At 43.1% G+C, this 22,245-nt stretch overlaps 1 protein-coding gene across 2 annotated transcripts in view; it reads left to right on the top strand.

The window, feature by feature from the left end:
• Positions 1–22,245, top strand: part of CDKL2 (cyclin dependent kinase like 2) — a 42,112-nt gene that overhangs the window by 7,922 nt on the left and 11,945 nt on the right. For both annotated transcript variants that reach the window (XM_067556988.1, XM_067556986.1), the window contains exons 4-10: positions 559–753; positions 1,672–1,850; positions 2,845–2,957; positions 5,029–5,168; positions 7,177–7,265; positions 9,081–9,210; positions 13,231–13,526. In XM_067556988.1, the coding sequence (XP_067413089.1) occupies positions 559–753; positions 1,672–1,850; positions 2,845–2,957; positions 5,029–5,168; positions 7,177–7,265; positions 9,081–9,210; positions 13,231–13,526 (1,142 nt within the window). The remainder of the gene's footprint in view (positions 1–558; positions 754–1,671; positions 1,851–2,844; positions 2,958–5,028; positions 5,169–7,176; positions 7,266–9,080; positions 9,211–13,230; positions 13,527–22,245) is intronic.

The following is a 22,245-nucleotide window of genomic DNA, read 5'->3' on the forward strand; positions in this document are numbered from 1 at the left end:
ATGTTTACACACTCATTGGCGTCTCTGCAGCATTGGGGCCTATCTTGATACCGATCACCTTCCCAGCAGTGGAACTCGTAAGCTGTAGAGATCTAAATCCAGTTGCTGTGATCTATGTACCAAAGAGGGCAGAAGTGGGATTTGAAAATCCCCTTTATGAATACAACAAAGAGATTCCCAGTGTCAGCCTTTCTGCTGTAAACTAAATTTAGGTGTGTGCTTACTTAGTTGCTTTTTCTGACTATGGTAAAATGTGTACATGTGCCTCTTTGACTTATGAAATTAAAGTTATTTTCTCTGGACAAGCATTTGGCCCTGGCCACTGTCATAAGCAGGATATTGGGCTAGATGGACCATTGGATTGACCCTTTATTTTGTTTTTATTGTGATTACCTTATCCCCCAATTTTAAAGATAAATTAGCATGAGTGTCATGTCAACAGTAAGAGGGTGCTTGGGATACCAGCTGCATTGCAATTAAGTGTTCAGGCCCTAGCCCTCTTTGTTATGCTGTTAAATGCTGATATGTTCTCAGAAAGTCTTCATTGTTTTATAACAGCAACTTCGACATGAAAATCTGGTGAACCTGCTGGAAGTGTGTAAGAAGAAGAAACGATGGTATCTGGTATTTGAATATGTGGATCACACACTCCTCGACGACCTTGAGCTGTTTCCGCACGGACTAGATTACAATAGAGTTCGAAAATATTTATTTCAGATTTTAAAAGGAATAGGATTTTGTCACAGTCACAATGTGAGTAGATTGATGAGGTTAACTGCATTTAAAAAAAAGAAACTTGAATGGATGAGTAGCTGTTAAGATACTTTATTTTAAGTAAAGCTTCAACTAGAAAGAAATATATAATTAGTATGCAAATGTTAGTAGTGACAGTATTTCATATCCATCCAATCCTGTATTCTGTCTCTGATGGTGGCCAGCACCAGCTGTTTCAGAGGCATATGTAAAAACTCTGCAGTAGGCAGATGTGGGATAATCTGTCCTTCACACTGTTCTCCAGTGGTTAGAAATTGACTTAATCCCTAAAGCAAGAGGTTTAATAGCTCTTCACAATTTTTTTGTTGTCATTAATTATGATAATTCTGGATATTCATGATGTCCCTATCAAATATCCACTTTCTTTTTAAATCTTGAATTCAACTTGCTGTGACAAGTTCCTCAGTTTAATCTCAGTTGTGTGAAGAAGTATTTTCTAGTATGTTTGGGAAATTGATATTGTGGTAATGTATAGAAATTCTTTACTTTCAGCCTCATGATGCTCCTGAAACATTGAGATGTCTCAGCACAACACTTAAAACTTTTCTTCTTTGAATAAATGATCAAGGCTGAATTTCCAAAAACAGAGAAACTGTGCCTGTGAAATATCTGTGCTAGGTGACTTCATGTGCAAAAGACACTACCACGTGCAACAAAGTGATACATTTGTATGTAAAATGTGTGTTTGTGTACACACGTGCATGTTTAGGTGCATAGATGAATGTCTTTTGAAGACTCAGTTTAGGTGTCCACTGTGCCAAGTGAAAGCTGAGTTTTCACATACACACCACGGAGCTAGATTTTTTTTTTTTTGGGTGGGTCAGTCTACACAATGTAAACTCTCATGTGATATAGAAATTGGAAGTTCTTCATTATACTTTTTGCTTCTCTTGTTAGATAATACACAGAGACATTAAACCGGAAAATATATTGGTCTCCCAATCAGGAGTTGTAAAACTCTGTGATTTTGGATTCGCTCGTACTCTAGCAGCTCCTGGTGAAGCTTACACTGACTATGTGGCAACACGATGGTACAGAGCTCCAGAACTGTTGGTTGGCGATACCAAGTATGGCAAGTAAGAAACTGGGAAGAAGAATTTGCAGAGGGTTTTCCCTACTTTGCAGACAAATTACAGGGAAGCTTTTCCACCGTAACTATAATAACACAACACCAGCGCTCCTTCCCTCCCTTGAAACAAGTAGAATTTCTATAACACAAAAAGAGAGATGATTCAGAGACTCATTAAAGTCCCCTAGGGACGTCACTATTGCCAGTCTGTTGTACATGGATGGGTACTATGATGATGAGTGAAGGCAGTAGAAAACCCTGAGATAGAGGGATAGACCCCTCCTATCATCTTCAGACAGAAAGATGCTAACAGCATTGTGGATTCTGAAGGCTGCAGGTTGTATAGTGGAGGAAAATGCTGATTAGGGGGATAGGCTCCTCAGAATTTTGACAGATATGTGGGAGATCCCTGTTGTGGGGGGAGATGGAATTAATGGGATTTTTTTGTAATGAGGCTCAGTCCTGCAGACTTTGTCAGTATTCCCATGGACTTCAATGGGAGAAATCCTGGTTTGGTCTCTTGTACATTTCTAATGCTGTTTGACATGTCTCTTTAAAAATGTATGCACATATTATCTCTTTATGTAACCTTAAATCCATTTCCAGCAAATAAATGTTCTTAAGAACAAGTCCCATCAATGTACTATTTAGAAAAGAGATGCTCAGCTTCCGCCTCTTTAATAAGGGGGCGAATATTACAACATGTCATGTTACATTAGGGTGGCTGGCATCGTTTGTGTAAGGTATTGATTTAAATAGATCTTTGCTTTTTTATGCCTGTTTAAAAATGTTTGATTTCAAACTTGTTCTAAACTTGGAAAACAGCCATCTCGCCATCTGCAAAAGCCACACTCTGTCCTGGGCCATGCTATGTCAGGCCACACATCCCGCAGTGACCTTCTGTGCAACGAACACCGTCACCTTTTGGCTCAGTTGTAAGAAGAAAAGGACACTGAATGGTTTTGCCAGAGCTGGTTTCAGTCACAGTGCTTTTCTTTCAGGGCTGTGGATGTGTGGGCCATTGGTTGTCTGGTCACAGAAATGCTTAGAGGAGAGCCCCTGTTTCCTGGGGACTCGGACATTGACCAGCTGTACCATATCATGAAATGTCTGGGTAAGAATGTGTCTGCTTTATTCTGTGTTTAACTGGCAAAGGCTTATTTACTTAGTGGCAGTGAAGAAAGGGTGGCACTGGGAGTAGTGAAAGCAAATGCTGTGCAAACAGTCTTGGTGTTTCAGTCATGGGCTTCAGTCGGGCTGGGGGAAGGGAGAGTTGGTAAAGACGGATGATTGGACCAAAATAGTTTTTTTTTTTGTCATGTGGACAAATGTCCTCTCAAGCTTTGGTGAAGACCCCCAGATGTATTTCATTTCACCTCTCGCCTCCCAAGCTGTTGTTGATATTGGTTGTTAATGATTACAGCACTGTACGAGTTGAAAATACCACAATCTGTCCTCTTTGCTGTATCTGAATGTGACTGGTTATAAGCAAGCTCATCCTATGTTATTAGCCGTCAAAGGTTATGCAGGGAAGATGTGGCAGTGTCTTCAGCTGAAAGGAAAGGAAGCAGCTTCGTTGCCAAGGGAATATTTAAAATAGCTCTCTAGGCTATCCAGAAACAGCCAGATTCCTAACGGCACCCCTAGACTGCAGACATCAGTAGCCAAAGAGCCATCAGTTAAAGGGGCAGATGGTGCATCTTGCCGTCTCCTGGAGTTGGTTGCCCCAGCCCACTGTCCTCATCTCTATCTTATCCGGAATGAGCCTCAGTTAGTGTGCACTCATCCAAGCCACTGTCCTTGGCCAGACACTGCAGCACCAAAAGACCGCAGGTGGGAGCTGGTGAAATGAAGAACTTGGTCACAGTGGTGCATGCCCTCCTAGGCCCATCTCCCTACAGGAGATGTACCCGTGTACTCCACACAGGAGGGGTGAGAGTGGAACTCTGCCACCTGCAGGACAGCTCTCAGCTGGCGGGTTCTTTCAGATAAATCCATGGCACGCCCACACCTCGGATCCTGCGTGCAGTTCTGGTCACTCCATTAAAAAAAAAAATTAGAACTGGAACAGGTTCAGAAAAGGACAACAAAAATGATTCAGAGCATGAGACAGCTTCCCTATCAGGAGAAATTAAACAGACTGGGACTGTTCAGCTTAGAAAAGAGATGACTAAGGGGAGATATGACAGAGGTCTATAATATCATGAATGGTGTCAAGAAAGTGAATAGGGAAGTGTTCTTTACCCTTTCATATAACACGTGGACCAGGGGTCACCCGGAAAAATTAACAGGCAGCAGGTTTAAAACAAACAGAAGGCAGTAGTTCTTTACACAATGTGCAGTCAACCTGTGGAACTCGTTGCCAGAGGATGTTGTGGAGGCCAAAAGTATAACTGGGTTCAAAAAAGGACTAGATAAATTCATGGAGGATAGGGCCATGAATGGCTATTAGCCAAGATGGTCAGGGATGCTCTGTGTCCCCCTAAACCTCCAATTGCCAGAAGCTGGAACTGGCTGGCAGGGGATGAATCACCTGATAAATTGCCCTGTTCTCTTCATTCCTTCTGAAGCATCTGGCAGTGGCCACAGTTGGAAGATAGGATATAAGCCTGGATGGACCATTGGTCAGACCCAGTAAACTCCTGGTATCAGAGGCAGCTGATAGAGCTAAATGAGTCATGGCCTGTGAGAAGGGGTGACTGGGGTGCTGGGGCAGAAGCATTTTGAGAACATTAATTCCTTTACGTGCTGTAAAAGGGAGGAGGTTTCCTTGAGCTTTAAAATGGAGCAACAGTTCAGTTTGCTTGTAGAAGGGAAGAGAGACCCCGCAAAGGTATCACTGAAGGGTCTCTGTCCCTAAGGTTAGTCTGGGCCAGGTTGAGGGCTAGATTTTCTCAGCCAACATTCTTGGGCTGTGGGATTCGCTCCCAGCGAAGGCTCTCCTGAGTTCATATTGGCTGCCTTTTAGATTCTAGATCCAAAGGATAGGATAGGATAGGATGAAGAACCACAGTGATACCACTGAGAGCTTTAGCTAGTGCAAGGAAATGGCAATGTGCACTGGCACTCATATCATAACATCTTCAGTCAAACACAGGGCTACCGTCTGTTCTAAGCTGTCTGTATGTGTTTGCGGCAACATCAACCTATCAATAACCTATCCTAACATAACCTATCAATTCCAGGTAACTTAACGCCAAGGCACCAAGAGCTGTTCTATAAAAACCCACTCTTTGCTGGAGTGAGGTTGCCTGAGGTCAAGGAGGTCGAACCTCTTGAAAGACGATATCCCAAGCTCTCTGCTGCAGTGTTAGATTTAGCAAAGGTAATTCATTATTTTGGAAATTCCTTGGTCTTCTGTTTTCTCCTTCTGTCTGCCTTCCCTTTGCTCTTAAGGGTCTGTGATTTAAACTGTGGGGAAGAGGGTTAAAAAATGCAAGGGAGAGGCTGCGTTTCCAGTTTTCTGCCAGTTCCCAGTCTAATTAACAATTAGCTGGGTTGGCAGTTGAAAAAAAATGATGCACAGCCCTCTTCTTTAAACAAAGCACTTTGCTTCTGCTGCTTCTATGATTTTTTTCTGTCCTCATCCCCTTGTGTGTGTCTTCTGCTTCCACCTTTGGCTGTCTGTCCTCCCTATGTTGACTGGGTTCTGACCTTCTTTCCTTGTTGCCGTTCTCTTTGTGTCACCCCACTTATTGCTTCTCCATTCAGGGGCGTCATTTGCCAGGGGGACAGTTGCCCCCCACAGACTTTTTATAGGTCTATGTGCTCCGCTACCCCCTGCCTAGGGTGACCAGATAGCAAATGTGAAAAATCGGGACGGGGGTGAGGGGTAATAGGTGCCTATATAAGAAAAAGCCCCAAATAACAGGACTATCCCTATAAAATTGGGACATCTGGTCACCCTGCCCCCAGCTTTACAGGGTATAATAGCACATAGAACGTTCTATGTGCTGACATGTCTTTGCCCCACTCCACTCCCCAAGAATTTTTGTGAACTGATGCTCGTCTCCCCTGCACTTCCCACAAGCTCTATCACTGTGCCACTGGCAGAGGGAGGATCGGCTGTCTTATGGCCCCTTCTGAGCTCATTGGCTGAATGGGGATGGAGCTGAGGCCCCCCCTCAGTTGGGGAAGGCGGCTCCTAGCTGCTCTCCTTCCTTTCTGGATCCTTAGCCACTAAGCTGAGGGAGCAAGAGTTTTGGTTCCTGCTCCACCAGCTAAATTCCCTTCTCACTGCTATGAAGTGGTGGTGCTGGGAAGTGGGGTCTAATTTTGCTAGTGATTTAGCGGTCCCCTCTGGTACTGATTCTAGCCCCAACTGCAGTGTGGGTAGCCTACCTACACAGGTGCAGCTTTTGGGGGGAGGCTTTAAAGCCGGTCCCTTTCAATATGTGCTAGCTGCCATCAGTTTGGTTGAACTGGGGACCTCCAGACCTAAAAGCATGAGTCTCTGCCAGGCTCTCAAGCTGTGGATTGGCACAGAACAGGACAGGTAACACATGCTGACCAGTCGGTTACAGATGCAAAATCCTAGTAAGGAGCATTTAAAACGTCCCTTCTCTCTGGTATATGATTTTATGTTGTGTGATCATGTAGCTCTCCCTATAACTAGCTGCATTCAAGGTGCATACTCTACCAGCTATATAGCCACTTATTGTAACTCCTCGAGTCGGTACTCTTCCGTATAAAGGACAGAATCAAGGAGGTCTGTCATTCGGTGGTGGGGAGGAGTAGGTAGGAACCTATCCTTCATCTTCCTCTTCAGAATATTCTGCCTCTGTTACAATGGCAATTAGGTGCTAGAAAACCCACAATTTTGCCTTAGCCGCTTTAGATTTCTAGTTTTGGGAAACTATACAGTGAACATTGCTGCTGCTTCTGTGTGTGTGTGTGTGTGTGCGCATGTGCATAATACAGTAATTTTGTTGGCCAAATAAAATAAGACCGAACACAACTTACTGGTTTCTGATGCTTAAATTATCCACAATGTAAAATCCTGACCGAAAAAATTAAAATAAACTTAGAGATATGGTTACAATTTAGGAGAAAGCAGATTGATGTCTGTCAGTGCAAGGCAGCAATTCTATATGGAAAGAGTTTCCAAGCATCGTTGACTAAAATAGAAGCAGCAAGCAAACATTCTTAAATTCCTCCAGTTTGTCCTCCCTGATTACATTGTTTAATCACATTCTAGTGGTGTTTTCATCTATAGCTTTGGACTTATTTTGTTTGTTTTTTTTTACTCTTTAGTGACTTTTATTTAGAAATATAAAGGATTTTTCTTTTGATTCTACTGCAGTTGCCTACCAAAATTTACCTTGGTTTTTTAGAAATGCTTACAGATCGATCCGGACAAAAGGCCATCCTGTGCTGACCTGCTGCACTGCGATTTCTTTAACAAAGATGGATTTGCAGAAAGGTATTGTTTGCTTCTTGGTCAAAATGGCCATGTGAGAGAGAGAAATAATGCCACTGAGCTTTGAGGTTCCATGCTGAGTTTGCAGGGCTGGCAGATACAAGAAAGGTGTTGTATTTTTTTTCTAAACTGAGCACATTTGATATGGAAAATGCCAGACGGTAAGCATGGAGACCCGCACTGTGCCATTTTTACCTAGTCATTTTTCAGAGTAGAACTGCACTTTCTGATGAAGAGCAGCCTTATGTGCTTAGCATTACAAGAGTGTATTACTTTCTACATGTTTAGCAGAAAAAGTATGTTATAAAACTCAGGGAAAGTTAGATAATTGCCTATAAATAAATGTAAATCAAGTTATTGCCATAAAAATGCACAGAAACCTAACTGGGTTCAAGACTGACCTTGATAAGTTTATGGAGGGGATGGTATGATGGGACAGACTAATTTGGCAATTAACTGATCTTTGACTACTAGCAGTAAATATGCCCAATGGCCTGTGATGGGATGTTAAATGGGGTGGGTTCTGAGTTACTACAGAGAATTCTTTCTGAGTGTCTGGCTAGTGAGTGTCATGCTCAGGGTTTAGCTGATCGCCATATTTGGGGCCGGGAAGGAATTTTCTCCCAGGGCAGATTGGCAGAGGCCCTGGAGGTTTTTCACCTTCCTCTGTAGCATGTGGCACAGATCACTTGCTGGTGGATTCTCTATACCTTAAAGTCTTTAAACCATGATTTGAGGACTTCAGTAACTCAGTCATAGATTAGGGGTCTATTACAGGAGTGGGTGGGTGAGGTTCTGTGGCCTGCGTTATGCCGGAGGTCAGACCAGATGATCATAATGACTCCTTCTGACCTTAACATTTATGAGTCTATTTGGCCAGCTTTGTGCAGTTTTCTCAACAAAATTTGAGTAATCCCAGGTTATTAAATAATAAAACTCAATTATGCTTAACTTTATCTAAGTGTGGCAAAATAATGTAATCCTAGTCATTCAGCTCTTGAATGGCCTAGTTAAGAAATATTAACACCACATGGTTACATACAGGGCATGTTCCATGGAAAGGAAGTGTTGGGGCATGCTAGCACTGGCCACAGGTGGTTTGTGGGGCTTCAGCCAGGGAAGGCATATCCCAGCGCTTTTTTGTCCTGTCTGCAGCCCCACAAACCTACTTTTCGCTTATTGGCAGCCTTCAGATATTAGCAGCTTTTTGCTGGGAACTGAGAGATTGCTAATAAGCAGAATCTGTTGTAATTCCATCTGTTGTCCCAGAGCACAAGAGCAAAGTGTCCTCTTTAATAATGTTTCTGTGATTTGGCTGCACTAATATCCATCAGCGACATAGATAGCATTTTACATTACATCATTAATCATTGCATGCAGCAAAGAGAGTCACTGAATTGGAACACAGGACAGAAGTTTCCTACCCCAAATATAAATGCTGTACCCTGGCCCCAGTGTGTGTTCAGCAAGAAGTTTCCAGCATTGCATTCCATTGAATGATGTCTCCTAACTGGAACCAGACAGCATCACCCTATATTCACCATCAATATATAAACTCAAGCCAAATTAGTTCACAAACACCATTTGTTTTAATTACTGTATATGTTTTGTTAGATTTATGTATTCAGGCAACACTAACTTGTGAGACTTACTGGGTAACCCAGTTTGGCCAATTTCTCATTTTAAAAAATGTAATAGTTAGGTTGACTTCTTTTTCAAGAGATGTAATCTGACTTGGGTTGGGGTGGACACCAAGCTATGTAGATTTTGTACTAATGGAAGCTGCTTTGTTTGTCTATTTTTAATTATGAAATGTAGATTTGCTCAGGAGCTTAGATTAAAGATTCAGAAAGATGCCAGGGACCATCCTTTGCCAAAAAAATCAAAAATTATCAAAAAGGACAAAGATGATTCTTTAGGAGAAGAAAGAAATATGCTTGTTATCCAGGTTAGTAGATCTTGTTTTCCAAAATAGTATTCATTTACTCTTTTTAAAAAATCCCCTTGTGTGTCTGTGTGCGCATATACACCCCACTTCTGTAATTACATAGAGAAATATGTAGATATTTTTACATTTCATTTTTAAAAACTCACCTTCTTTCGTCACTTTCTGGTAAGGCAATTGTAACTCTTGGAAATATGCTTTTGTGACCTAGAGCTATTAAAAAATTTTCTGTTTTTCAATAAATCTGATCGGTTGTCAGAAACAGAATGTTGTTTTATAAAAATATTGCTTTTCTTAAAATTTGTAATCTTTTTTGCAATTTTTTTACCAACTTTTTTCATTTATTGTTTTTTTAGCATTCACTTACCATGTTTAGTTTTATTTTTCCTCATTGCTAAATTTGACTGGTCAACTAAGCTGCACTGAAACATTTTGATTATAAAATAGAATTAAAAAAATTACACTTTTAAAAATAAGTGAACAATTTGCACATAAAGAAATAACACACAGGAGGCTGTACATGAGTTGTAGAATGGCTTATCCAAATGTATTTTAAAAGGATGCTTCACCCCACACAGCCCCTTCCTGCTCTTTGGATAGATGCCATTTCCAGTAAGTGAAAGCCAGTCCAGTAAGTTTGCTGGATACTCACTGCCTGGCTAAGAGAAATGAGTGGACCACATTAAGGTCTTTCTTTATATGTCTGTTGCAGCAGTTATATTTTGAAAAGCTTGAGCACTATGTTGCTTTTTCTCATTTGACCTTGAAAGAGTCAGTTGCCATCTAATCTGTTCGCTTTTGAAGTTACTTAATATGGAAGACATAACAGAAGTGTTGCATTGCATGTTAATGAACTCAGAAAAATTCCTTCCCTAACAAAATTCTGCACTTGTCTCAAATAAAACGGGCTTAATGTGTGTGCAGTTTTCACTTATGAGACCTTTAAAGTCTGAAGCACCAAAAAGGCAAAACATAAACTTGGCCATTTACTGAAACAAAATGCAGCTCAGAAATGAAAGTCACTTCTCCTTTTTAGAACATTCATTTTAAACATTTTGAAATAAACACCAACTGAATTAAAATACATATACTTTCAAATTTTATCAGCAATCCACAGATGTTTGTTCTCAATTAAAAAATAAACTAAGTCAGATTTTATCCCAGCCACGTTTTCTCCTTGTGAATAAAATGTTAATTTACTGGCTTTGGGAATGCCTCAGAGTATAAAGCTTACAGGCAGCAATACTTATAGACACCAAACTGCAGACTTGAAAACACATACGAGAGTTGGATAATGCCCAGTTATGAAATGGCATGAATTTTCTATAGCATCTGCACTTGGAATAATTTTGAAATTATACACGAGGAACTTTTTCCAAAATAGGTGGCAGATGCTCACCCAGACCCCAATTAGGAGAGACTAATATAATGTTAAAAAAGAACGATGTACAAACATTGATGCAGGCCAAATGATGCAGACCTTACTGAGAACCCGTGCTTTGAAAATCAGGTCCCTTACAGGTCTCTCAGATAGGACATCCAAGAACAGAGGCACCCAAAAATCAGCAGTCACTTGAAAATCTTGGCTGGGGTCCTCAGCTGAGGATGCCTTTGTCACCAGCCTCCAGAAAATTACCCCTATGGAATATTACAACACCAAGCACCACAGCTGATCTCAGCAGCCATGGCATAGAGCCCAGAACTGTCAGGCAGGAGGTTTAATATGCTGCCTATGACTAATACTGTCCAACTGGTGTACAAGGTTTTCTGCATCAGCTATAGATAGATTCAGAGTAGTTTGCAAGGATAGCCTTGTCTTGCATTCGGCAGTGATTTAATCTAGATAATAAGAAATACAGTTGGTTACGGGGAAATAAGTGAACATTTCAAAGGTGCTTTCATTTCACTGGTTTGTAAAACTGGCCAGTTTTTCACTGTTCAAAATTTTCTGCGGGATTTTTAAATCAAATTGTTCATCTATTTTTAAAAGTGTAATTTTTTATTCAATTTTATAATAGAAATGTTTCATTTTTTTTCAATGGATTTCCTTTTGGCCTCCTTGCTAAGCCCTGGAGGAATCTTTCCTCCTCCTTTTCAGAGGTGGGGTGAGTGTTGAATTTTGTACAGCAAAATGACTTCCTGAAAGCAGCATCTCGAAATATGAGAGTCTTATTGTAGATCCTAGGCGTCATATACACTCTCCTATATTACATGTATATAATATTGTACATTTCTCTCCCTCGCTGCTGCACCAGCTTGTATTCAGTGTAGTTCTGTCAGTACAGAGAGAGGAGAGCTCTAGGGACTTGAAACATGGCCCTCGGAATCAGAAAGCCCTGAACATTAATCCTGGCTCTGATGCAGACTCCACCTGTGACTGTGAGCAAGTCGCTTAAACCATCTTCCTCAATTCCCAGTCTGTAAAATAAGGATGACACATGGTTACCTGCCAACCAGGCAGAGCTGTGATGAGGGTTCACTCAAGTGTGTAAATCAACTGGCTATGCGCAGCACTATGTTGAATTGCTGCTAAATTATAGTAGATCCCTCACCCAGATGTAGAGAATTTTGCTATAAATCCCATGTTAGGGATTGGGATCTCCATCATGGTAACACTTCTCTCTGTTCTTGTTCCATTTCTTTGGAAGTAGGTCAGGATATTTCTATTTTCCCTTAGACTTCTCTGGCCTGTATGCCTCTTCAAAGCACCAGGGACTCCAAAATCCTCTGGCACATCTTCTTTTCAGCTGTCCTGCTCTCAAAAGGGTTTCTCCATTTGGCAATATGCTTGCCTTCCCAGAGCAGTGGGGATATTCTGTCATGCCCATGAGTTAAATAACATGGTTAGCCCACGTGCATGGTACCCAGGATTCCTTTTGTCTCAGAGCCCCTGGGAATGAAAAGCTGTAGGTGTCCAACAAGGATCAGAATAATGGGTTTGTGTTCAAACAAACCAACCTCCTGTATTCTTGCCACTAGCCAGTTAATCTAGCCGTAGTCATGTGCTGTACCTTAAGGGAAGTCATAGTAAACATTTGCTTACTGTCTCTTAGATTATGTCAAAACATGCGTGAAAGTGTTGTGGCTGAGTGGGCTGTGACAATGCTTTTATACCAGAGCCTAGAAATGTGTGTTGCAGAAGTCCTGACTGACATGAGCTAACAAGCTATGTTTTCATCTTTGTGGGCTCTCATCCTCCGTGCTTTAGTCCATCAGCTTTGTATGCCTTCTTCATGGTTCATGCCACTGCACTTTTGGAGCATATTAATTTCAGACACATTATGCTCCATAACTAAACATACTGTAGTTAGTGGTGTGTTGCACGTACCTAGACCTGGTTGGAAAGGATGCTCAGTTGAATGAGGAATAGATACTGGTCTGGTCTACACTTAAAAATTAGATCAACCAAGATACGTCACTCAGAGCTGTAAAAAATTTCATGCCCTAAGCACCATAGTTTGAACGACCTAACCTCCAGTGGAGACACAACTAGGTTGATGGAAGAATTATTCCGCTAACCTAGCTACCACCTCTCGGAGAGATGGATTAACTACATCGACAGAAAAACCCTTTCCAACAATGTAGGACGCATCTATACTACAGTGGGTCAGTTGCAGTGCCATAGCTGTGCCGCTGTAGTGTAAATGTGCCCTGCATCATGATTAGGCTCTATAGGCTATTTTACTAGGGACCCGGGGGATGGGAAAGAGCATGCTCTTTAATTTTCCTAAATACTTTAAAAACCAAACCAAACCTCTTTTTGGTCTGTTACTCCTGCGTTCATATGTGGTAAAATAACTTATTTACATAGGATGATGAGACTTGATAAGTCTTTTGTGAATTATGAAATCTAACTTCTGCTGATTGGAAAACAGATGTTTTCTTCATAAGATCAATACGCTGCTCGCACAGATTCTTACGAGTGTCCATCTTCTGTTCTTTTTCCACCTGTGCCACAGTAAGTTAATGTTAACTTCAGATCTAACCCCCAATAGGCAGAGTGACACTTCTCTTTCTGAACAGGACTTCAATGTTGATCCAAAGATCAAAGATTCTAAACCGTTCAAGGTGAGATTGTCCAAAGCTGAGATGGAGAAAGCGGACAGATCTTCCAATGTGAGCTGCCTGCATGACAGCGGAACCAGTCAGTTCAAAACCGCCCCTCTGACAAGCATGAAAGATTCCAGCAGCAGCAGCTTGGACTACCCAAAGAATCCAGGCATGGGTATTCCTCCCATTATCCAGAACCTTTCCACCATCGCACCCAATATAAGTGTTAACTCTGGGATGGGGGCTATTTCTGGAACCCATAATTACAGGTATGGAAGCGCAATAGAACAGCAGGGGAGTTTGGCAAATCCTCCTTAAGGCGTGACAGTGTTCTGAGAGAGTCCTGGAGTGACACTGTTACAGTGAAGGGGGTTAAATGGGTTTTGGGCAGGGATGGATGGGTGGGTGGTAAAAGGTTTTCGACGGGGGGGGGCTGAAATTGTATTTTGAGATTATGGAATGTAAGGGTCAGATTCGTTGCTTTCCTGAGTTTATGCCATTCTCCCAGCTTCATGGAGCATAAAGGGAGCTGGCTGGTGATGGCTCCCTGATTCTCTGACTGGCCCTGATGCAGCTTTGTGGCAGCTTCATCTAATTTATGCCAGCAGGCAACAGTCCCCAGGGGAGCAAACACCAGTTGGAGATCTCCAGAGCACAGCATGTGCTGACCACTCATGCTCGCCTGGCGCACTCCCTCTGCCAGGGGCCTGTGAGTAGGATTGCATCAGGACTGGCTGTGACAACTCGGGGGACTCTGCCTTGTCATTTTTTGCTCCCTTTGCACCAGGTGAGCAGCGCAAGGCTGGGCAGGCAGAGACTCTGATACAAAAGAATGTATCAGTTTCAGTAAGAAGCCAGTTATCCTAAGCAAATGGATTTTTTTTTTTTTTTTTTTTGTATTTGGAGACCTCAGAGTCTGCAGCTGGTGAACACAAGTTCTTGTTTGTAATTCTGTGTTAGTAAATAATGGTTTATTAGCGGTTCTGGAAACATACAGACATGGATCAGCATGTTACTGTATTCCTGTACTGTAATAATTATGGGCCAGATAGAGCCCATGGTGTAGGGGCATGAAAGAGCAAAGGGTGCAAAGACCTCCTCCTTGTCCCTTCTGCACAGAGATTTGGGGCACACACACTCGCTACATTCATTGGAGCTCTGATTTGCGGCTAACAGTAGCTGTCTCAAAGGGTGCAGGCAAGACTGTGATCCCAATGCCTGCTGTAGCTAGTCAGCTGTAGAAGGGAGATCATGCTAAGCTCTCTTTAGGGGTGCAGTAACAACTGTGCTCCTTCTGTCCTCTGGGTAGCTGCAGGAGGTATTGTGACTTTGAAGCTTAATGTTTCTTGGAGCTTCCTCTGGTATAGTTAAAGGTCCCCACACCATCCCCGAACACAGGTATGGGCATAGAAGGCACAAAAGAGAGACCTAAAAACAACTGTAGCAGGGAGAGAAGAGAGTGACTGCAGACAGTTTTGCTCCAGAAAGCATGAATAAAAGAGAGCTTTCTGTGATTAAAAACTGACAAGAAAGGCAATATTCTCACTTTAAGTCAATGGGAATTTGCCTATATGTGGGATGGAGTGTAATCTTCCCCACTGCGAGTGTGAAACAACTTAGTTCAGAATCTAGAATGTATATCAAAAGTGATCAAAATCTATATGCCCGCTCACCAGCCCTTCCCCATCACTTAAGTATGACTCAGCTTTGATGCTATGTTCTACCAGTGAAGAAGGATGCGGGAATCTCCTCTCTGGTCTGAGTAACTAATACAGACCCTCACAGGATGCTGCACGCTTGTTTGCCAATTACAATCCTAAACAACAGCCTTCTGAATGGATTCTTGAGGTGAGTCCATTGCAACTGTTTGTCCATATCACAATGTCATGCTGTGATGTGAGAGTCTGGCCTTGATTTTCATTGCTTGACAGGCTGAGGACTGAAACAGCAAGGGGACATTTCTGATCAGGGTTGTAATGCATTGGCAGAGGAGTGTGCATGTTAGAGACCAATAGCTCAGCAACTGATGTTTCTTCAAGTGATGTCCCTGTGGGTGTTCCACTTTAGGTGTCTTCGTATCCCGCATCCACGATATGATATCTTTTCAGCAGTACTCATCTGGGTCATGCATGCGCATATCCCGTCTTGCAGTGCCGTTGGCGCGTCTGTTGGTGCGCGCATGACCCGACCTCCTCAGTTCCTTCTCAAATGTCCTCAGTCTGAGACAGAGCAATAACAGCAGTGAAGCCTTTCTCTAGAATAGTAGTAGAAAATTAGTTAGGTTAGTCATAATTAAGTAAGTTTTAGTCAGTTATTTACTTATTTTTTTAAAACACAAACAAAAACCTTGACAGATGCAGTTTTAGCTTTTTCTTTTTCTTTTAATAGAGTAAGATAGAGACATTAGAGATGCTGGGTTCCCCAGGCTTCAAAAGATGCACCTCATGTAGAGATGCCATGCCAGCGTCAGACGGTCATTCACAATGTATACGCTGTATGAGGGAAACCCATGTGCCACAGAAGTGTATTCATTGCAGGAATCTGAAAGCCAGAGCGAGGCGAGAGAGGGACCTGAGGCTAAAACTCATTCTTATGGAGAAATCCCTCAGACCCTCCTCTGACCCGGGGCCGGACAAGCAGCCCAGAGAGAGCACTGAGCACACTCCAAGGAAGAGAGCCTCATCGCCTTCAGACACCACAGCGTTAAAGAAAAAACATTCACCAAGAGGCTATCCCCTACACACAGTACCAAAGAGGCAACAGGTTCCTCAGGTACAACTCGGTCCGTGCTAGCCAGGGCTTGAAACATCGAGGTGAGGAGTTGAGAAATAAATAAAAACAGTCCTCCTTCAACACGGCATCAAAGAAAGATACTGTGCAGAAACCATTGGACCAATGGTCAATGGTACCGATTATTGCACTGTCAGAGCCCACGGTGCCGAGTGCGGCACTGAAAAAAGATACAGTGCTGAGACAGACCATGGCACCTAAGTGGGCACCGGAATCAGTAACGGCATCAACAATTGCTGAGGTGCCAAGGTTGACACCGATCACCCCCACAGAGCTGATGAGAAGCCCGGCACCGACGACGGCACCATCATTGGAAAAAACCCACAAACACCACCACTAACCAATAACATTGTCTCCACAATCACCTACAGTGGAATGACCATTATATTTTTGCCCACGATGAAGCCTTTTTCCCAGTGCATTCCATCAACACAGAAAACTGGGGCATAGAGGAAGCTCACTTTTCATCAGAGCATTCCTCCCCCACCAGACCATCATTAGAGACACCTGAGTATATGCCTTGAAGGGGAACAAGGGCATATCCATGGTATGGTCCTCCATGGCTCGGACTTCACATGCCGTACCACATGTGATGGCACAATTGGGATGCCTGGTCTGCCTACTCTAAGGCATGTAACAAACCAACCAGCTCCCATACAAGTAGAGTGAAATCATCCAATCACCCCAATCACTACATAACTAAGGCAGTGGAAGAACCACAAATAGCGGAAACAAGTGCTGAGCAGGAAACATCTCCTCCCACACATGACTCATCTTCCTCACCAGATAAAGCCATAATTCCATCCACACCTACACTGGTAGACAACCCTAAACAATTTAATGACCTATTCAAGAGAGTTGCACAAGATCTTGAAATTCCCCTGGAAGAGGTCACAGAGTCACATCATAAGTTGCTTAAAATTCTACATAGAGAAACTTCATAAAAAATTGCACTCCTCATGGATGAGGTATTGATGGAACCAGCTAACATGATATGGCAGACACCAACCACCATTCCCCCTACTAATAAAAGGAATGATAGAAAATACTATATCCCAGCCAAGGGGATGGAGTTGCTATTTTCTCATCCACTTCCAAACTCAGTCATGGATGTAGCGAACCAAAGGGGAAAGCAGACAAACTATAAGACAACACCACAAGATAAAGACTGGAAGAGGCTTGATCTGCAAGGAAGAAAAGTCTACTCATCTTCCCCTGTACTAATGAGAGTATCACATTATTCAGCCTTGCTTTCCAACTACGACCACAGCATTTATGAAAAACTATCTCAATTTATAAATGACATACCAGAAAACAAAAGAGAGCAATTTAAGTCATTACTTACCAAAGGGCACCTTGTAGCGAGATCTTCGTTACAGGCTTCTCTGGATGTAGCTGATACGGTGGCCAGAATTACAGCTACGGCCATAGTTATGCGCAGGGCTTCTTGGCTTCATGTGGCATGCCTTCCCAGAGAGCTACAAAGAAAAATAGAAGATCTCTCTTTGACAAGGCTCAACTTTTTGCAGAAAAGACAGGTGAAGTACTACACTCAATGAAAGATTCTATGGCTACATTACGACAAAGAGGAAGCAATATAGATTCCAACCATATACCTGCAGATACCCATCTCATTCACAGTATAGAAAATACAAATCACAAAGAGGAAAGCAGAGACCACAGAGACTCAGACAACCGCAACAAACACCTTCGGGTTCTGAATCTGCATCATCCAAGCAGCAGTTTTGAGATTTTGGTTGAGGGTCTGAGAAACCCCACTCAGCAAACAGAGCCAACTTCATCTACGACAAACTTTGAATTTTGCCTTTTGACAATTCCACCTCAACTGGTCAATTATTACATCAGACCAATGGATACTACAAATCATCAACTCAGGATACGCTATTCCATTTATATCCATCCCTCCCACTAACAACCCTTCCCCATCCCTCTTCAGGGACCCAACTCACATGCAATTACTGCACCAAGAAATAGATCATCTCCTACAAAATAGGGGGAATAGAACATATACTCCACAACTCAGAGGGAAAGGGTTTTATTCCCACTACTTTGTAGTACAGAAAAAGAAAGGGGGATGGAAACCCATTCTAGATCTGAGAACACTAAACAAATTCATGAGGTGACAAAAATTCAAGATGGCTACACTCTCCACCATAATACCAACACTGCAAAGAGGGGACTGATTCTCAGCCCTCGACCTCCAGGATGCTTATTTTCATATCACAATCCACCCTGCTCTCAGACGCCTCCTAAGATTTACTGTGTCTGACAACCATTACCAATACAAAGTACTGCCATTTGGCCTCTGTACAGCACCGAGGGTCTTTTCCAAAGTACTCGCAGTTGTTGCGGCATATTTGACAGGGAATCACAATTTTCCCATACCTAGATGACTGTCTAATAAAGGCACCCAGCAAACCCTGGCCAGACAAGCCACTGGCCAAACTATAACATAATTCCAAAAACTAGGATTTAAGATAAACAGCAAAAAGTCCCATTTCAAACCCAACACAGCAATTGGAGTTCATAGGAGCAGATCTGAATGCAATAACATCCAGGGCATCATTACCAAGGCCCAGATTCAAGGCCATCACAGACCTAATACTACTAGTGAGGATCAGTCCAACAATAACAGCACACGATGCCTTACAACTCCTTGGACATATGGCGGCCACTACATTCGTGATCCAACATGCCCGATTACATATACGAGGTCTCCAGGGATGGCTCATGTCGGTCTCCAGACCAAACAAACAGTCTGAATAAAGTGCTGATGATGCCAAACAAGGTCAAAGATTCCCTAATGTGGTAGACCCAGGACAACAACATGCTGTCCGGAATCCAATTCTCGCAGCCTCAACCATCAATTATGATTACGACAGATGCATCTTTCTAGGTTGGGGAACGCAGCTGCACAACCACACAATACAGGGTAGGTGGTCAAAACCCGAAACCAGCCTTCACGTAAACATGTCTCTTTCCATCTTGTTTTCCTTGCTTCATCCAGTCTAGCTTTTAGGTGGTGTGTGGCTTTGGTCGCTTCCTTTTTATTTGGTGTGCTTTTGAAAGTTCGATGTTATTGCTCACATTCTGCATCCCAGCCTGGGATGAAAGTCCTGCATCTGCTGCAAGGGGCGCATGACTTGGAAACAGTGACAAATCCGCCACAGAAGGCAGAGTAAGTGTTGTTAATGTCTGCAGAGTCTGAGTGGGGTAAAGTATAAATTAAATCGTCAGTTAAGTTGCCGAAACGTTCTCAGTCAGCCTTGCGGAAGTTCCATCTTTTAACAGCGAGTGAAGAAGTTGGGGGTAAGTAGTGGGGTGCCTCTGAGGAGAGCCGGTCTGTGATGGGAGAGGGGGAAACGGTCAAGGATTGTTCTAGCTGGTATATCACATGTGCTGCCACTCCACCAGGTCAAGTCTGGGCTAGTTGATGTATTCCATTGGCTTGAATAGAAAGTGCCCGGTTGTTTGTTATGAAGCAGAGTCAGGTCCAATTTAGAGATCCAGTTGCTTAAAGTCTCCCCATTTGCTCTGGAATAATTATAACCCCAGTCAGTGTGCTGACAGTTGAAGTATCCCATGTACACGGCAGGTGACGGAACCAATGGGGAGGTCATTAGGTTGCTTATAGTGGATGGGGGTTTATATATATTCACGATATGCAGGTCTTGTACTTTGGTGTGCCATTGTATCTCTATGCTTGGTAAAGACATAGCTATTGTTATGCAGTCATGTACAGCAGACCTCACATAGGCAGTGATTCCGTGATGGGGAATGTTTGTGAAGGCAAGAAGTTTGAAGCCTGGGATGCTAGCTGTACTCTTATCACACAGGTGCATCTCTTGCATCAATAAAACAAGCACATTGTTAGCATTGGCAATGTGTAGCAACATGTCCATCTTGTCAGGGGTGAAACCCTCAACATTCAGCTTTAGGATCCTGGGGATGGTTGAGAGTTTAAACTTCATAATGAGGCAGAAAGTCAGCCCTGATCAATGCTCAACAGGAATCTCGAATAGGAATCTCAAAACTGAATTTACAACTCGTTAGTTATATGATTGCTCCAAGACCATCATATGACGCATGTAATACAAGAAATCGTCACCAACCGTTGCTTCTGCGTTACAATCAATGGACATTCCAGCCCACAAGGGTCAGTTTTGGCGCCAGCGGTCTTCAACCTCTATACTGCTGACCTTCCACACATCTCAGGCATGAAATTTGCATATGCTGACGACATGGTCATTCTCTACTCCAGCAAGTCATTTGAAGACACGCAACAGATCTTAGAAAGGGACATCCAAGTAATGCACACCTATTATCATCAGTGGCGGCTACGCCTTAACATTCAAAAAACAACCTGCTCAGCCTTCCACCTGAACAACAGGGAGGCAAACAAAAAACTCATCATCCGACTCAACGGATCGTCCCTACCATTCTCGAGCACCCCAACCTATTTAGGGATAAAGCTGGACAGAACCCTTTCTTTCTGCCATCATATAATGGAGTGGTAGCGAAAGTGGCAGCCCGGATCAACCTGCTGTGGAGGCTGTGCAGTTATGACTGGGGTGTGGATTTCACAACCCTGTGCTCTGCTGCATTGGCACTTGTGTACACTCCAGCAGGATTCTGCGTGTCCGCTTGGGGCAGGAGTACACATACACCTAAGCGGGACACACATCTCAATGCTGCCCTTCGCATTATCAGCAGATGCCCATGCCCCACACCATCTTACGAATTGCCCATTCTGTCTGTTGTCCCACCCCACTGGCTGGCTGCAACCAGGCAGGCAGCATTCAAAGCTGCTAACAGCCTACTCCACCCCCTTCATGAAAGGATCTTCCAGCCTCTGCTGGGTCAACGCCTCAGGAGCTGCAGGCCTTTCATAAGAGCGACTCAGGCCTTCATACAGGTGGATAGCAGCCTAACCCAGAGTAGGCGGGTCATGAGCCAGTGGAGGAAGGAACAACACCCTGGCAGATGGCAATAACTGCCTCCCATCCCCATCTCACCCATAGGCTGCAGCCTGCCATGAAAGGAGCAGACCAGCTTAAACCGCCTAAGGACTGGTGTTGGGCACTTTAATTGCTGCATGCACAGCTGGAACCTTTGTGCTACTGCAGCCTGCGAGTGTGGAGAAATACAAACAGCGGATATCTTGTGGAGGAATTCCCCATCCACCACCTCGAAGGAGGATGGGTTTCCCTCAATCTCCTGACTGACAAAGCACTGGAATGGCTGAGGTCTGCCACATACAATTGCTGAATGAATGCTCAAATGGAACTTTACATCACATGCAAGAAGAAAAAGACATAAACGTGTTAGAACTCAGGGCAGTAAGCAATGCATGCTGGCATTTTCTACCATTCATAAGAAACAAGTCAATAAAAATGATGGAAAATGTGCATGTTTTATATCAACCACCAGGGAGAAGCAAGATCCCACTCCCCATGCAGCAAATCAATAAAACTATTGAACTGGTGCATAAAGCACAACATCAAAATACCGGCAGCATACCTACCTGGCAGACAGAACACCACTGCAGACAGTCTCAGCAGACACTTTGCAAAAACTCACAAGTAGGAGCTGAACAATGAACAATATCTTTCACCAGTGGGGTTATCCAATGATTGACCTATTTGCCACAAAACAAAATTGCAAATGTCACCTCTTCTGCTCAGGAGTGGGACTCGGATCAGGTTCGATGGGCAACGCATTCTTGCTAAACTGGAGCAAGGGGCTACTGTACACCTTCCTGCCCATACCAATGAAGCCCAAAACCATCCACAAAATCAAGGCCGACAATGTGACGGTCATAATGATAACACCAGTGTGGCCCAAGCAGACGTGGTTCTCAGACTTACTCAACATGTCAACATACAGACCAATCATGCTTCCTCCAAGAAAAGATCTTCTCTCACAGGACGGCGGCCAGATATATCACCCCAAGACACAGAAGCTACAACTAATGGCATGGTTCCTAACTGGTTCCACCTGGACGAGTTAGAACGCTCAGAACAGGTTAGACAGATACTACTAAATAGTAGAAAACCATCTAGAAAGACTTACCTTCAAAAATGGCACAGATTCTGTTCCTGGTGCAGAGAAAGACAAATCATGGTGACATCCTCACCCGTACCGGTTATCCTAGAATATATCCTAGAACTTAAAAAA

This window comes from Emydura macquarii, unplaced genomic scaffold (genome assembly GCF_026122565.2).
Source record: "Emydura macquarii macquarii isolate MOO-44397 ecotype Brisbane River unplaced genomic scaffold, CSIRO-AGI_Emac_v2 contig_1790, whole genome shotgun sequence".
NCBI lineage: Eukaryota > Metazoa > Chordata > Testudines > Chelidae > Emydura > Emydura macquarii.